Source organism: Zeus faber, assembly GCF_960531495.2.
Source record: "Zeus faber genome assembly, chromosome: 1".
Lineage (NCBI taxonomy): Eukaryota > Metazoa > Chordata > Actinopteri > Zeiformes > Zeidae > Zeus > Zeus faber.
The window spans coordinates 38,441,620-38,459,119 of NC_137193.1; the positions used below are offsets into that span (position 1 = coordinate 38,441,620).

The 17,500-nt window shown below is 44.2% G+C and overlaps 1 protein-coding gene across 2 annotated transcripts in view; it reads right to left on the reverse strand.

Moving 5' to 3' along the window:
* dab1a (DAB adaptor protein 1a) overlaps positions 1–17,500 on the reverse strand; it is a gene marked incomplete at both ends in the record, with an annotated part of 74,500 nt that overhangs the window by 23,242 nt on the left and 33,758 nt on the right. For both annotated transcript variants that reach the window (XM_080016978.1, XM_080016977.1), the window contains 5 exons: positions 2,020–2,073; positions 4,739–4,801; positions 5,656–5,694; positions 12,983–13,102; positions 17,371–17,500. The exon at positions 17,371–17,500 is cut by the window's right edge and continues 8 nt beyond it. In XM_080016978.1, the coding sequence (XP_079873104.1) occupies positions 2,020–2,073; positions 4,739–4,801; positions 5,656–5,694; positions 12,983–13,102; positions 17,371–17,500 (406 nt within the window). The remainder of the gene's footprint in view (positions 1–2,019; positions 2,074–4,738; positions 4,802–5,655; positions 5,695–12,982; positions 13,103–17,370) is intronic.

Below are 17,500 nucleotides of genomic sequence, written 5' to 3' on the forward strand. Positions count from 1 at the left end.
TGTACATAAACACCCATACAGCACAGCGTGTACGCACATCAGGCATGGGAGATAAAAATCCAACAAACTGGATTATCTGGTTGGCAATTCTGTCAATGTCAAATCAAATCAAGTATGAATTAGAACCGCTTTTTTGGTGAGAAAATGTTTGCAATTTCAATATAAAGTGTATAAGAACTTTGGATTTACAATGAGGTTGCTGGATAAATTCCCATCCCTGACGCATGTGTGTGGAATTGCCGAAAAACACACGCCCCCAACAAACATCAACACATAACCCTCCATGAACCAAGCAGCAGCAGAGATCACAAATCCCTGAACAGCAGCAGAACGACCAGAGGTGGAAAGCAGCACAACTACCACAGTAACAGTTCCCAGGTACAGGTTGCCTTACTACTGTACTTTATTGAGTAATTCAAATAAATGGCATTTGTACTTTTACTTGAGATTATTTTCTATAATTAATTATCCTACTGAGCCATTTTGCATTTTATTTTCTTCCAAAGTAAACACTGAATGTAATGTATGGTTCAAGAGCAGTTTTTGAAATTAAAATCAAATTTCCAACTTTAAGTGCTCATTTTAAAGATTCAAAGCAAATTACAACTATGTCTCTGCCCAGATATTGCAGATACAGTTTGATTATGGTCTGATTTTGGCTTCAATTGCAGTTGGAAATGTGAAAATAACCTTCAAAACAAATGACTTTATTTTTTCATTTAAAAACGTCAGTCGAGTCCTATCATAGTCATGATTATAAATAATACTTGTGCTTTTACTCTAGTGAATTATCCCTGCAGTCGTAGAACTGCAGGGGGAGTAAAACTCTGAAAACTCTTCTTTTCACCTCAGAACGTAGCACAGAGCATCGGGTCCCAGCAAACCTCTCAGGGTAAAATCAACTGAAAAAGCGAAACCAAACTCCAGATCTCAGAGCGGAATCGGTCGAGGGGCGGGAGCCGTCGAGAGGAAGGGAACCGTAGGGGGACGCGCGCGGTGACGGTGTTAAACTGGGAGAATAAATGGGAACTTGAAATTTCAAAGCCCATACAAAGCATTTCGGAGGAGCGTGAGCGTTTCCCCCAAATTAAGTTTCCCATGAGCCTCGGTGGCTCTGGACGCAGAGAGTTTACCTTGATTCTAGTGACAGTTTAGTGATGTGGTCGTTTTCAGTTTTGTAGGCCATAAACAGATCCCTCCTGGATTTTGCTTTTTTTCTGTATTGTTCTGTATTGTTCTGTATTGTTGCGATCAAAAAGTGCTTGATTTTGAAGCTGTTTTTCAAAAAAAATTCGATGGAATGGTTTCTTTAACGAAAAATTGTAAGAATTAGCTAAAATTCAAGTAAAAGAAAAAAATAATAATCCATTTGTTTTTCAACCACGACAAATTCTGCACATCATTGAAAGTAGGTTGAGTAATACATCTATAAAATAAACTTTAAATCCAACATAGTTGGAGTAAGCATCAAATTAAATTTGTGGCTCTGTCTTCGATAGTTGTTTAATTGATGAATTGTAAGCTCTTGCAAATATTGTGGGGATTGGTTGAATTTGCATTATTATTGAGATATCATAATCTCCTGAAGGGACTGCGTACGCTGGTCTGTGAGATTTGGCCTGGTGGCAAGCACTAGGAATCCTTTTGGTTTTGACGGTTCTAAAGACGGTTGGGAAAGTCTCGCCGTAGGGGCTTTAACGCTTCCTGTTTCATCAGAGGTGTAAAATCCAGGTTCAGGAAGTAAAATTCCACTCTGGCGTTTTGAGTCCACCATTTGGATTTACTAACCAGCTTCAACCCATGTGGATCAGGTGATCAAGCTGGAGCTGAAACACGGAAACAGGACATAGGACATAGGACACAGGACATGACTTTCTGAACCTGGAGTATTTCACATTGCGTCGGGCCGAATAGACACAGGATGGACGCGTGCACGTCTGAGAGGTTTGCCTGAGCTGGGGGTGCAGGCCGGGGAGGGGGGTGGGGGTACAGATAATCCAATAATCCAGGGTCACTCACTGGGTGTCGCTTTGGGACATCATAGACCCCCTCCTTCTGTTGACTGGTGGGAACCTATACGATCAGTCAACAGGGTCAGAGAACAGCGACACAGAGGATGCCATATCTGTGTGTGGGTGGGTGTGTGTGTGTGTGTGTGTGTTTCTCTGTGTGTGTGTGTTTCTGTGTGTGTGTGTGTGTGTGATCCCTTCATGTGTCAGTCTCTGTGATAATCAGAATTAAAATCTGTTGGGTGAAAACTCATCCAAGCTAAATCAGTCGACTATCAGTCTCTTCTCATCGTCGCTCTCCTTCATTTTCTCTCTCTCTCTCTCTCTCTCTCTCTCTCGGGGTCTTTCTTCTTCATACTTTCTCTCTCTCTTTCTCGTTTTATCTCCATCTCTAATAAAGAATGGATAAGAGCCAGCTGCTTATCACACCAGCAGACATGTAATAACTCAGATTGTCACACACGTAGAGACATGTAATATCTCTTTGTCACGCAGGCGTGACGGGCTGACAGCGTGTGGGATGAGAATAAAACAATGGGCGCCCGCTGAGGCTGAAACGCTGATTTATGGATCTGGGATCATTCTGCTGAACAGTTTCAGAGGGGTGCACGGGCAAGTTGGACTCCCCTGAGTGAATTGGGCTAATTATTACACTATTCGATATTTAGAAATGCGTTGTATGTGCTACAAAATGTGTTGATAAGTTGATCCCCAGTTCAGATAAGAGCACTGTCATCATACAGTACGAACACGTTGATTTATGAGAAAATTTGATTGGAATGATACGAGTTTAGGGTCAATATGAAGAGCTGTTTCTGCTGTTTTTTAAAGGACCATTAAAGGACCTGACTGGTGTCAAATCTAGATTTAGTCCATTTACATAACATTATCTGACTATATATCCAGATGAGAGTTTGCATTTTTTATAATATTTTTAAATGTTTGTAATTTGTTTGTAATTTGTTTATAATTTGTCCGAGTGAAAAGGGAGAAGCACCGTTGCTTCTCTTCTTTTTCTTCTTCTCGAATTAAGAAACAGAAATGACAGCATAATCAAGTAACTCTGACAAATATGTGGTGATGTCGTGACCAGGAGACCATTTCAAGGTTGGTTTTTCACCATATCGTTCATATTTTCTAAAGTATAAATGGAGACAATATAAAAAAAATGAAAATGTAAGAAACTGATCAAAAACAAAAAAATCATCAGTAATGTAACATGTGAGCTGACTAACAGGCTAAAACCTATAACCCGTCCAGGTCCTTCAATGTCAATAATCAGCAGAAATCTCTTCATATTGAATCGTAGATTCTCCTAAATCAATGCGTTGGAATGAGGAATGGGTCAACGTAGAATGTGTGCGTCGACTGGGAAACGGGCTGTAGCTCAAACTCCACCCGGTGACAGGACGTCGCAGATAACTCTGGAGTATTTCGCACGCTTCCAAATAATATAATAAATAACAAAATAAATTGATGGAAATTTGGATATCTATCTAGCACAGCATGTCCCACCGTTGCCCCTCCTCCTCTTCATCCCCTTTGATTACATCGTTCACGTGTTTATTTCCAGAGAATTCCATCTTTATTCATACACCAGCTCCTCTGTGGCAGCGGGCTGGCGGAAAGCAAGCTCCTGACGACCGCGTTTTTGGGTAGGTTTGGTTGTGTTTGTGCGCACACCCAAAGTGGCCAAGTGTGTGTGTGTCTGTGTGTGTGTGTGTGTGTGTGTGTGTCTGTGCTTCCTTGCAGATGCACGCATTTCTGTAATATTGTGTAGTGCGTGTGGGTTGTGTGTGTGTGTGTGTGTGTGTGTGTGTGTGTGTGTGTGTGTGTGTGTGTGTGTGTGTGTGTGTGTGTGTGTGGTGGCAGCTGGTCTATTTTCAATCCATTTTATTTAAAGATCAAACGAGAGGCTGGTGATTAATCTTTCTTTCCCCCACTTTCTTTCATCTCCTCCGAAAAGAAGAGGTGGAGGGGGGAAGGATGAGGAGGGGTCTGTCACACACACACACACACACACACACACACACACACACACACACACACACCTCCCCCTCTCCACCCCACTGAGGGAGGTCTCTCCAGCTGCCCGTGGGGAGCACGCCCAGAGAAAGGCTTACCTCCCTGGGGTAGAAATCTCCGGTCCACAGGGCGCTCTGGAAAGCACACTCGGCGTGTTCCTCGCGTTCTCATTGTCATTGTTATCATTATTTTCCGTTTCGACTTTTCCACGCGCAAAAGGGGTCACGGATGTGTTGAGCGCTTGTTCTTCTTTGAACGCAGCTCGGAATGTTTACAGCATTTGATCCAGACGGAGAGAGAGAGCGAGAGAGAGAGACACGCCGCAGAAATCAACCGGAGTGAAAATGCCAAAGAGTGAACTTTATTAGAATTAGAATGATGATTTTCTTGGAAAAATTGAACTGTAGGTTTTTCAGGAGAGTGTGGCTAAGTTGTGTCATGGTGAAAACAGAAGTGAGAGTAAGGGATATTTCTGAGATGTGTGCCATATTAGAAATGTTCAAAGGTACACATGGTTGAAGGCACACACACACACACACACACACACACACACACACACACACACACACACACACACACACACACATATGTATATATAAAACGGATATGAAAATAAACCTGACATGGTATATGTTGCTAATTTCGCCGTCACTTATGCAGCTCCACCAGTCAAACACAAGCAAACAGCGATGGCTTGTGGGTACCTGATAAATGCTTTCCTCTGATTGGTCACGGATGGGCTCGTGTCCTGCCTCAAACACAATGTACTACAACGTCAGCAGCACGGGAAGAAGTAGAAGAGAAGAAGAAATGGGACAGAAATTGGAAGAGGAAAAATGAGAGAAACATACAGAAAGGTGCAGAGGTGATTAGTCAAACAGAACTGTCAGGAGGTTTCAGTTTAAAAAGCAATCGAAGAGAGATCCCAGATATGAAGATGAGATCTGGGAAGCTGGAAATACTGAAGAGCCTTCTGGAGCGGCACAGAACATCTAACTTTATCAATCACAAATACAGACAGGCAGACTGCAGTGTGGGCCCACAGCAGGTCCTGAGTTTGAACCTGCCTTGAGATGCCCCTTGAGTTAGTACTATAGCTCCCATTAGTTGCGGGAGGTGGGTTAAAGTGGTGGGCAAATTCTGTCTATATGCAAATTGTACGAGGCAAATAAAGTGATTCTTATTCCTCCTTTTCACAGATCTGAACCCTCTAATAGAGTGGTTCTTAAGGTGGGGTCCGAGGACCCCCAGGGGTCCTGAGAGAATCTTCCAGGGGGTCTCCAGCAAAATGATTAATAGTTCACCATTATTTCATGTAAAACGCAAAAAAAAATCGTCTCAGATTGGATCCCAGATTAAATCTTATCAAATGGGGTCCATGGCCTAACGTGTATGAAATTGAGGGTACTTGATATGAAAAAGGTTGACAATCAATTCTCTAGAATGTCTTTGCGAACCCCATTGACCCCACTCGACCATCCGACCTTCCAACCATCCACCTCCTGTGGACATTTCTGCCCCCCCCCCACCCCCCCAACATACACACACACACACAGAAGAGCAAGCTGATTGGACAGAATGCAGAGGATGAGAGCAGTGCTGTGATGGGTCAGGAAGTTACCTGGTACACAGGGTCTTCCAGGTCTTCCTCCAGAATCGTCTGCAGTTAAGCGGCAGCCGGAGAGAGGAGAGGAACCAGAGAAGAGAGATCAAAAGGAAGGAGAGAGGAGGGGAGAGAGGGAGGAGGAGAGAGGGGAAGAGGCGGAGAGTTAAGCCAGTGAAGTAGAAACAGTAGGCGGAGAGCACAGCGGGGCTTAGCGGCTTCTCAGCATTCAGATCATCACTCGTCAGACAAAGGGAGAATCATTTTTGAAAGGAGACTTTGGGGAAGAAGAAAGCAAAGCCGCAGGACGTTTGGACGGTGGCAGATGGCGCAGCAGACTTGACATTATCTGCGGCTTCTACAAACGAGGTGTGATGAGAAAGATGGGAGACTTTTTCTTTCTGGTTTTGTTCACCAGGAGTTTGTGTCTCATCGTCAAACAGCCGCTCAGGCATTTTATAAAGAGGACTCAATGGAAGGATGAAGCTGTTTCTCAAGTACCTTTGGCAGAAAGACACCTACGTAGATGTCACACACTCTGGGGCCAATTCACAAAGAATGGCTTGCGGCTGCTATTAGCACCAGGAATTGCACGTCAATTGTGTCCGCTTTCTTAGCGTCCTATTCACAAAAGATATTGCACTAATGATATCACTGCGCATGCATGCCTACAAAGTTTTGCTGCTGAGTGTAATTTGCCCTTGTTTTGCATTTGATCTCAATTATCCTTGTGGCAAAGTATAAATGGTGGCTCTGTACCAAGAACACAGTAGGCAGTACAATGGCAGAGAGAAGGAGAAAATGGGTATCAATGGCTCTTCGGATGTGTCATGGGACACACAGGGCTTTTATGGTTCCTTAAATTAGGAAATGTAGGAAAATAAATAAATCCAAAGTAAAAAGACACAGTATTTTTTCCTTTTTTGTAAAATGGGGAAAGCGGAAATGCGTAATAGGGAACGTGCAGAGCGATCGTAACAGAGCGAACCACTCTCCGCACTCCCGTTCCAATTGTTCCCGCGCCATTCCGTATTTGGGGGCATTGGGCTGCAATATCCTCCCATGGCGCATCTAATGCCCCACCCGTACCAAAATGCAGAGAGCGGCCAGCTCCGCTCTGATCACTCCAGGGCCTCCCCCCTGCCCCCCTGAGTTAATCTCAAAACACAGTGGTATTGTTTTTTCTGCATGGCTTCTAAAGTTATACTCTAAAGTTTTTTTCTGCATGGCTTCTAAAGTAATACCCTCCGCGGAGGAGGGCGGAGGCTGAGTTTCAATGCCAATTCTGGCCACTTTAACGCTATTCCCAATAACTTTTAGTTGTTTTTAGTCTTTAGTTTAACAGGAACTGGTTTTGTCAATGTTTGAAACCCAAATACTGTACAATAAATTATTCAAAGTCTCAACAAGTTTCTCCCACACATCCAGACCATCTGGCCGTGGTGGTGGGACTGGCCTGCTAATTTCCAACACATGGAAATTTAATCCACTGCGGCCTTTAAACAACTTTGTCTCCTTTGAATATCACGCCGTCTTGGTGACTGCTCTGGTGAAAGCCTATGTGGTCGTCATCTACCGTCCAACAGGACAACTAGGTGACTTCCTACATGAGCTCGACACCCTTCTGACATCAATTCCTGAGCATGAGTGTCCCATGCTCGTCCTCGGAGACATGAACATCCACTTGGACAGTGCGAGCTCGGCTGACTTCCTGTCTTTGGTTCGCTCATTCGACCTAGACAGGTCCCGACTCCACCGACTCACGAGGCTGGCAAAGAGCTTGATCTCATTCTTGCTCGGAGCTGCACCACGGACAACCTAAGGGTCACTCCTCTTCATCTCTCTGACCACTTCTTCATCCACTTCAATGTCCAGCTACCAAAACAACCCCATACCTCCCCACCCATGGTTACCATCCGCCGCAATCTCCACAACCTGTCTCCCACCCACTTCTCCTCTGTGCTCTCCTCTTCTCTTCCGCCTCACGGCACTTTCTCCTCTCTGCAGGTAAATGATGCCACTGATTCCCTCTGCGCCACCTTGAGCTCATGTCTGGATAGCCTGTGTCCACTATCCACCAGACCTGCTCGTTCAACCCAGTCGCACCCTTGGCTGACTGACACCCTCCGGACAACGCGCACTGACCTCAGAGCAGCCGAGAGGAAATGCCACAAATCCAAAACAATTGAGGATCTTGCAAGCTACCAGACACTGCTGTCCTCCTTCTCTTCCAGCATCACTACTGCAAAGAAGGCCTTCTTCAACGATAGGATCAACGGTGCCACAGACACACGTAAGTTATTCTCCACCTTCAAGTCTCTGCTTTACTCTCCACCACCTCCCCCAGCTACTAATCTCACTGCTGACTGCCTTGCCTCCTTTTTTACTAACAAAGTGGCAGCCATCAGCAGCCAATTCACTAAACAACTTACTCACAACCTGTCTTCTCCAGCCCTAGGCTCATCGTTCCCTGGTTTCACCCCCCTCGCTGAAAGTGAGGTATCTAAACTACTAACATGTAGCCGTCCTACTACCTGTCCGCTAGATCCGATCCCATCTAACCTCCTTCAAGCCATATCACCGTCTGTCACCCCGGCAATCACACATATGATTAATTCTTCCCTAACTTCCGGCACTTTCCCCTCCGCTTTCAAAGTGGCTAGGGTCGCACCACTGCTCAAAAAACCCTCACTCGATCCCACTCAAGTAGAAAACTATCGGCCGGTCTCTCTCCTCCCATTCCTTTCCAAAACCTTAGACAGGGCGGTCTCTAGACAGGTTACAGAGTACCTGTCAAGAAACAACCTTCTTGATACACTTCAATCTGGCTTCAAAAGTGGTCACTCCACCGAAACAGCCCTGTTGTCTGTGACAGAGGCCTTAAAAACTGCTAGAGCTGCTGCCAAATCCTCGGTTCTCATTCTGCTAGACTTATCAGCTGCTTTTGACACTGTCAATCACAGCATTCTCCTGTCCATACTCTCAAGTATGGGCGTCTCTGCCAGTGCACTTTCCTGGTTCGAATCTTACCTCACTGGGCGCTCGTTCAGTGTGACATGGCAAGGCCAGTTGTCTGTGCCTCACAACCTCACCACAGGGGTGCCCCAAGGCTCGGTGCTGGGACCCCTCCTCTTTGCCATATACACCACCTCACTGGGCCCGATCATCCGCTCGCATGGCTTTTCATATTAAAATTGACTCTCTATCTCTTGCTCCTACCAAGGCTGCAAGGAATCTAGGTGTCATTATTGATGACCAACTGACATTCTCGGACCATGTTGCCGCCGTCGCCCGGTCCTGCCGCTTTGCACAATTCAACATCCGAAAAGTCAGGCCGTACCTGACCCAATATGCCACTCAACTGCTGGTACAAACCTTGGTGATGTCCCGTCTCGACTACTGCAACGCCCTCTTAACAGGCTTGCCGGCCTGTGCGGTGAAGCCACTGAAGATGATACAGAATGCGGCGGCCATTTCACCGGCCACCATCAAAGCATGTGCATGTGTGTGTGTGTGTGCAAGCAAGTGTTGTAGTGTGGTGTGTTGTGTGACAAATAAAGACTGTTTCTTTCTTCTTTCTTCTTCTTGAAGAGAGCACTTCAGAGAGCACCTCCTCTCCTAACTTACAATTACTTAGCACTACCTAGCAGTATTTATTGTTACACTAATGTCTCTGTCGCAATGTAGTTGAATGTTATTCTCCCTTGTAAGTCGCTTTGGATAAAAGCGTCTGCTAAATGACTAAGTGTAAATGTAAATGTAAACAAGTTGCTTTTGGAATGTGTTAAACCACCATGGATGCCGTGACAGTAATAATAATAATAAATATAGCTGCAGGCAGAAACACACAGGGTCTAGTTTAGTAATTTTCGGTACGTATTTGTTTTCCGGGTTCTGTGAAACGCAGCACAAGTTGCAAAGTTACAAAGACGGTGGACGTGTGGACCAATCAACGTGCAGTTACGTCACTGCATGTCGCTCTTATGGCGTTCAGTGTAAATATCCCTGAAGAATGGTGTTTTAACAATAAAGATCGTTCCTGGATGACGCAGTGTGGACACAAAATTAAAGGTTGGTTTCTCCAATGGTTCTAAGTACTACACGCGGTGGGAAAACGTCCTCTTTGAAACATTATAGTTCGCGGGGTTTTGTCTACAGTGTACACACGGCCACCAAACTTTTATTGGTAAGTATTTATTGCACAGCCAAGTCATTTGCCTCATGGTGTCAAATTCATGTCCTTCATTCACCAAATAAATAACAATATACAAAAACATAAAACATGTGTGTGTGTTGTTAACAAAGTGTGCATAGACATACGTATTGCGTACTACTATGACTGCGTAGCAAAATCCACACAGAAGAGTGAAGACAGCATGATGGAGAAGTACAAACACAAAAGCAGGTTTCAGAAACGGAAATCTAAAGAAGTAGCCGAGAAAGAAAAAGCAAAGCTTCCAAAAATAGGCAGTTTCATTAAGAAGGAAGATGAGAACCTTCAAGAATGCGCCCGCGCCAGCAGCACCGTCCGACACCACTGGAGACGGTGAGAAGGAGGTGCAAGAGGACGTGCTGGAGCATGAGCCGATTGCAGCTACAACTGCCGCCATCACATCTCAGAGGACAAATGTCAAACGTTATATTGCGTCTCAGGGGCCATGCGAGGTGCGCTGTCACCAAAATGTTTTCATCTGTATCAAGGTGCACTGTCACCGATTAGCAGGGCCGTCTGTTTTCCTAGTAAATAATTAATGGAGGCATCAACTGTGCAGAGCATTTCGCTGTTGCTGGTCGTTTTAAAGCTGAGTGCTTTCACTTCTTTCATTTGCTACTGACATGACGTTATGGTACCGTAACATTTAACGTAATCTTATATATCACAAATCTTGTACGAGAACCTGATCACAATTCTGGTGAGGTAAGTTAACTCGTGAACGAGGCTGCTATTGTAACGGAACGATCAGTACCGAAGGCAGGAGGAAGGCAGGTTGCAGACTGAATAGCAAACGGAACATGATGCACTGTGATGAGGGGCCGCTTTGACCATCTTGCATTGGGGCAAGATGAGGGCTGGACCCTTAAATATAGCTGCAGGCAGCAATACACGGGGGCCTCATCCCCGCTGCGCGCTGCCCGGCCAGAGGGCGCCGCGGCCTGGGAGAGAGCGGAGGAAGCACTGGCGCTCCTGCTGTGCAACTGGCTGTTTGTGTCGTGTCTTTGTAAGTAGAGGAAAAGTGACTCTGTATCGGAAATAAATCATAATCATAATTCTGTCACCGTAATCGTGGAAGATTATATCGTGAAAATTATTGATATTGTTTTATCGCCCAGACCTTGTTCTTCCAAAGGTTCTTAGAGCTTCCTGCATTGCGAGGACGCCTTCTGTGACCGATTATAGTTTTCTGGGTTTTGTAAAACACTGCACGAGTTACAGTTTTCTGAGTTTCCTCTGAGTTGTCTGTCTACATGTTGCACTTGCAAGTGGCTGGATGCGAATGAGTTTCAAGAGACGAAGCTTGGACTAACATAACGTTGGTTCATGATGTCACAAAGTGGCCCGCTCCTGAAACTTATCAAATTACCTTCTACTTCTGGTAAAACGATGAAAACTTATTTTATATTTATTATGACACTTTTCACTCATTTCTGCTCCAAATGTACATCGATATTGATCAAACTGGAACGACAAGACATCTGTAACGTCCGGTTCTAATGAGACCCTTAACCATGTCTGGTTCGCCCTGCAGGCTGGACCCCTAATAATAATGTCAAAATATTATTTACAGATCACTGGAAAGTCTGGGTGTGACACTCCTTATAAATGTGCTTCAATTGCCCCAGCTCTCTGAAGACGATTGTGCACCGCTGCCTTTTAAAATACTTTTTTTTTTGGCCGCGCAGTTACCACCAACTCTCTGAAGACGGTAATAATTTCCATCTAACTGCGTTTGCTATTAGTGCTGGTGTTTGTGAATCTGACGATTTTTGCAACGAGGCTCATTTGCATAGAAATAGGCCAATTTTGCACCAAATGTATGAATAATACCTCATTTAAATACGCGCAAATAGCACCACTGTTTGCATGGCAGGGCAGTTAGGGGTGCATTACCATTAGCGGGTACTTTGAGAATTATAGAATGAGAATTATTTTCTGTTATTTGCGCCAGTTTAACACAGTCACAAAAGCCGCACAATCCTTTTGTGAATTTGCCCCTCTGTGTTCTCCTGAGTCACCCACTCTGCTCTGGTTCTGTCCCGAAAATGTTTTAAAAATCCAAAAGGAAAGAGCCCCAGAAAGTGGCAAGAATGATGGGACAAATGCTGATAATCTGGGGAGATAATCTGGAATTTAGTTTTAATGATAGATTTATGTACATTATCTCTTACAACTTCATGACCAGACCTCATGTAGCTTGTGTCATTTATTTGCGCTATATTTTCTCTTTCTTTCTTAAATTTACTAGGAAAAAACAAATTGACCTCTTATCCTATAACTACACTGTGGGAAAGTTCTGCATCATGTTCTCCAAGTAAAATGAAGGAAGTGCCCTCCTTCCCACGACAGCACCTCCCCGTGGCTCCACCTCCCTTGGCCTTCAAACACCCCAGTTGCAGTACAGATTGGATATGTGAGGAGCCGAGGTGTGCGGAAAAACCTTGAAGCACTTAAGGAGAAACCTGAGAGGAATCTAGTGAGAAGATAACACACAAACCGCCTTTTGGCAGCATGATTTAGAAGTAAATATCAACAAAGCATTTGACCACAGATGATTGACAATTGAAGGATCTATGAATATATCACGCTATGATGCTTAGTGGAGGGTTTTATATATTTATGGTGCATAGTTAGCTTTTTTCTACACACTTTGTTAATCTGACATTATTTTGCAGAGATTTGTGGATAGAGCGCGGTTTGGCCTCACAAGATTATCTCTTGCGATCCCCACATGGAGCCAATGAGCTGCAAAAGGCGTGAGCGCTTAGCAACATCAGTGGGATTATAATAATAACATTTTATCCTCTTTAAATTAATCACATGTGCCCACATGTAAACTTTGACTGCCCTAATAAATACAATTACAATGTCAAAAGTATTGATGTGATGACACAGTGTTATTATGTGTGTTAGTGTGTGTGGCTGACTGTGTACTTTAAAACTGTGTGTGTATGTGTGTGTGTGTGTATGTGTATGTGTGTGCGTGTGTGTGTGTGTGTGTGTGTGTGTGTGTGTGTGTCTGTGTGTGTGTGTGTGTGTGTGTGTGTGTGTGTGTGAGAGTGTGTGTGTGTGTGTGTGTGTGTGCGCGCGTGCGTGTATGTGCACGCGTGTGTGTGTGTGTGTGTGTACCTGATACACGGCCTGTTCACACTGCTTATCTTTCTGGGCTTTCTTCTCCATCTCCTCCCGCTGTTTGATCTCAAAGATGAGCTGGAACAAGTCCCGCAGATCCAGGATCACAGGCTCAGCCTGGAGACGCAGGAGAAGCACACTGGACATTAAGACACACACACATACACATACAATTCAATTCAATTCAATTCAAACAGCCACATTGGCAACAAAGTTCGGGAAACGATACATCGATTTTTATGAGCGTAAAAATGACACCCAGACACTTTCAAACTATTTGAAAGTAACTATTTATTTCTCTCTCACACATTCCCAGTGGTGCTTTTTAAAATAAATCACCTTCACATTAAACATTTCTTCATGGTGGTACAGACAGAGTGAAGCTTGGATACGAGCCCTCAGTCCACCATGCTCTGTGTCAGGAGACCCAGAGTGAGATGAGCATTATGGTGGCGGAGCAGTTAGCGAGGAAGTGTCATACGAGGACGACAGTGTTTTCAAACCCTAATCAATGATTGATTGGAGCTGTGTGGGTGCACATGGAGTTCACAGACTGGAGTGCTTCCTCGCGCAAAGTTGTTCTATTTTGGTGTTGTCTGACTCCAAGATGTCCTCGGAGGAGGAGCACTGATCACCACACTTAAAACAAACAGTCTCCGGGTCAACATCACATATTGACTCATAATGAGACAAACGGAAAAACGTGAAATAATGGACAATTATTCTTACAATATTCTTATAATGTACCATATCTTCATATGGATTGAATTGATTGAATTCAGCCATTGAATTCTCTTTTATTTCAAGATATTGGTTCCCTATAGAGTAGAGTTAGAGTAGAGGGAGAGTAGCGGTAGAGTAGACACCTTGCATTACAATAGTTAAAAAATGCATGATCCAATTTGAGAAAAACATACAAATATCCTACTGTCCATTCCATAACCGTAGAAAATGTGTCACAAAACTGTATTTTAGGCTCACACGTGTGAGTTGAAGAACTGAGTAAACCCCTTAAAACTCATTAAAACATCTTTAAACTCATAATTCTGGAATCACTCAATTATTTGCAATATGCTTATATGTATACTGTGACCCAGCAGACCTGCAGTGATGCCCTGTAAGTACCTTAGTGCTCTTCCCTCTCCATTTTAAACTCCCAAACTGCTCAGAGGCTTTGGAAAATAAAGTCTTTGGAATGGAAAACCAATTACTCTCAGAACCGGCCTCTAAATTAGCTTGTTAGAAGCCAACCTGGGTTTCAGTCTACAGGAAGTGAGGGAGAGGCTCCGTTAATTCACATCAAAGTGCTTCTGTTCCAATTACAGCCGGAGAGCTCTGCCGACACGTCTGTATCGCTGGACGTCCAACTATCCCTCTAACTAGCCCTCTAACTATCCCTCTAACTAGCCCTCTAACTATCCCTCTAACTATCCCTCTAACTACTCTGGGAAACCTCTGGAGTGGAAGTGAAGAAGGATTTTGACCCTTTGTTGGGAACTCACACACAGTAAGTTGTGTTCAGACTGAGACTTGGACAAACACAATAAGGGGATACAGGGATTTTGAACCCTGGAATCGGGAAATGTACATTTTTCCAGGAGCTTTTTTAAACCTTCCGCTCATATTCCTCCTCTCTGCCAAATTCAAATGGAAGGCATGTCATGGAAATTCCCACAGTGCACTTCAGAATGATCTACTATTGTACCCAGGTGGGAGATAAATAAATGACGTATTTAATACAAAACAACTTCTTGTCTTAGTCTACGTTTATTTTAGATGGTTGCAGCCCACGGAGACGGTGCACATAGAGAGGTGCCGCGGAGCATCTCAGCCTTCTGGGGTATTTACGGCACCTAGATGCAGACTTCTCTTCCACAAAGATCGTACCAGACTCCCGCTCTCAAAATGGCCTAGAGAGCGTCATAAACCATGTGAGAGGGAGCCCGTCACTATCGGAAGCCAGAGACACAGCAAGTTGTTATGTTCGTTCTCTGGACAATCCATAGGTCGGGTGACAACTTCTTGTTATTCAGTTCTGAGAGGACAGATGGCCCAGAGGAGGTTATCAGTAAGAGCCCTGTTAGTTAGAGTGAGGGCCCTTCACTTTTGCCGGAACTTATCTCTCCACCGAAGCTTAAGTTTAAAGTGGGAAAAACCGTGACGTATGAAGAGAAGAAAGAAAGAAGAGATAGGTAGTAAAACATGAGGCATTTGATGATATTGATTATCCTTAAGCAGTATCTATGATTATTAAAGCAATATCTGTAATTCTAAAGTAATATCAGTATCTATGATTATTAGAACAATATCTATAGTTCCAAAGTAATGTCTATAATTTGCCAAAACAGGCAATTAAACATAGCAGTTCACGCACATGCAAGCTGAAGTTTGAGAGCTGTTCTGGGCAGCCAGAGTTACTTTCAAAATACTGTACCCAATTATGAGTAAAGGTATTAATAACAACAGTATGTAGTACAACAGCTGTGTCCTAAAACAGCATGAGAGACAGGCACGTGCAGGGGCGGGGCAGTGTCCGAGCACCTGCCCCTTTGGCCCTTGGTGCCTTTTTATCAGGCTTGTTTTTTGGTTTAAGCATGAATGGACATCGAGGTGCGGGAAGCAGGGCACAGATCACTGGCACCCCGATGCACATGTGCTCCGCTGTGCCACTCTGTTTACTTATGGAACGAAACAAAACACTGTGTGTAACGGGAACAGTTCCTCACTCAGTCCCCCCCCCTGGAGCTGGGGGGCCATGTGCCTTTTCTTTTTCTTTTTGCGCACCTGCCCCTCTTAACATCTCTGCACGGGCCTGATGCGCGAGGGCCCCAGGAAGCGGCCGGATCGGGGTGTATTTATCTGAGTCAGGGACCGGGTTTCGGCCACGGGAGGATGGATGTGTCATTATAGCTGGTGACACACACTCGAACCCTGGCTGAGCCACTATGGGAAATCAATATGGCCGCCGAGAGGCAGCTGGGGCTGGAGCACACCGACCAGACTCTCACACACAAACACATACACACACACACACACACACACACACACACACACACACACATACACACACACACAATGACGGCAAAAACACTAATAACAACAACCATAACAGCAAGGGCCACTCGATACAGGTCACTCTAGAGTTTAACTGGAGATGGGCGTCGTCAATGACCTCCTGATTTGATAAGATCACAAATATCAGGTAGTAGTTCAGAGTGTTGCAGTTCCCTAATTATTCAAATTCACAGAGTCATTGTGATTTGATGACGATTTTTTGTCATTGCATCGTTTACAGCACTAGTCCACAGAAAACAATCAAATGAAGGTTGGATGAAGGTTCATACCTCCAAAGATAATACAGATAATACAGATAGTTTCCTGACTCTAACAGTATAACATATGAACAAATAAAATGTGACTACTAACTCAAGTATCTATGTTCAAATTAAAAAGTCAAACAGCGTTACCTGAGTGAATTGGGTTTTTTTTATTCACATAAAATTTCCAGCCTTTATCACCACGATCCATTTCATGAAATCGTCATTCAAACGCTTTTATCTGATGCCCAAAATGAAAAAAATATTATTTATTCTGAAGCATGATTAACACAGATAGAATTTGTCGGGTAATTCAATTTCTTTGTGCATGTAAATCCTAACACGCACATGTGGTCAGAGCAGGCGAAAGCAAGGTGAGAACATTTGAATGGAAAGAGCACGTTGACGACCAGGGCTCATTTTTTAAATGTCAAGATGTTTGCATTTCTCAGAGAGGACGTTAAAGAAATGTACATTATCCTACGCTAACGTGCACTAGCGTTTGCATAGACTAGTCGACCCTCATACCAGAAGTTGACTGCCGCTAGCTGACGCAAACTAGTTGTTTACCACACATTCAATTGCTTACCCAACCATGGGTGGCAGCACTGAGCGAGCAGAACTATGGCGTGAGACTGTCCCGAAAGTAACATTCCTCTTAACTTCCAAATAGACTCATGATCCATCATCTCATGAACTTTTGTTTTTGGAACAATTCAAGTGGGACGATGAAAAAAAACAGCCAGTTTTACGTTCGCTGTTTTATTTTTGTACTTATTGGCACCTTTGTATAGTTCTATCAAACCAAACAAAGTTAGTGCTGGAGCCCATTTGTTGATTGTGTACAGTAGGGTATCTCAGAGCTGATCGGACATTTTGTTCTGTTGCTAAACAATATAATGCGCTGTCACAATCACTGTCTTGAAAAATTAGTTGTCGTGCCGCTCTGCACGCGCACACGCACACACACGCACAGACACACACACACACACACACACACACACACACACACACACACACACACACACACACACACACACACACACACACACACACACACACACACACACTAACCGGCTGTGCCGTCTTGATGGCCACAAAGCGGTGGTTCCCCTCCTTCCCGCAGACGTATCCGAAGGCTCGGTGGTCCGTGATGTCCTTGGCGATGTAGGAGATTTCGTGGACAGCATGGTGATGT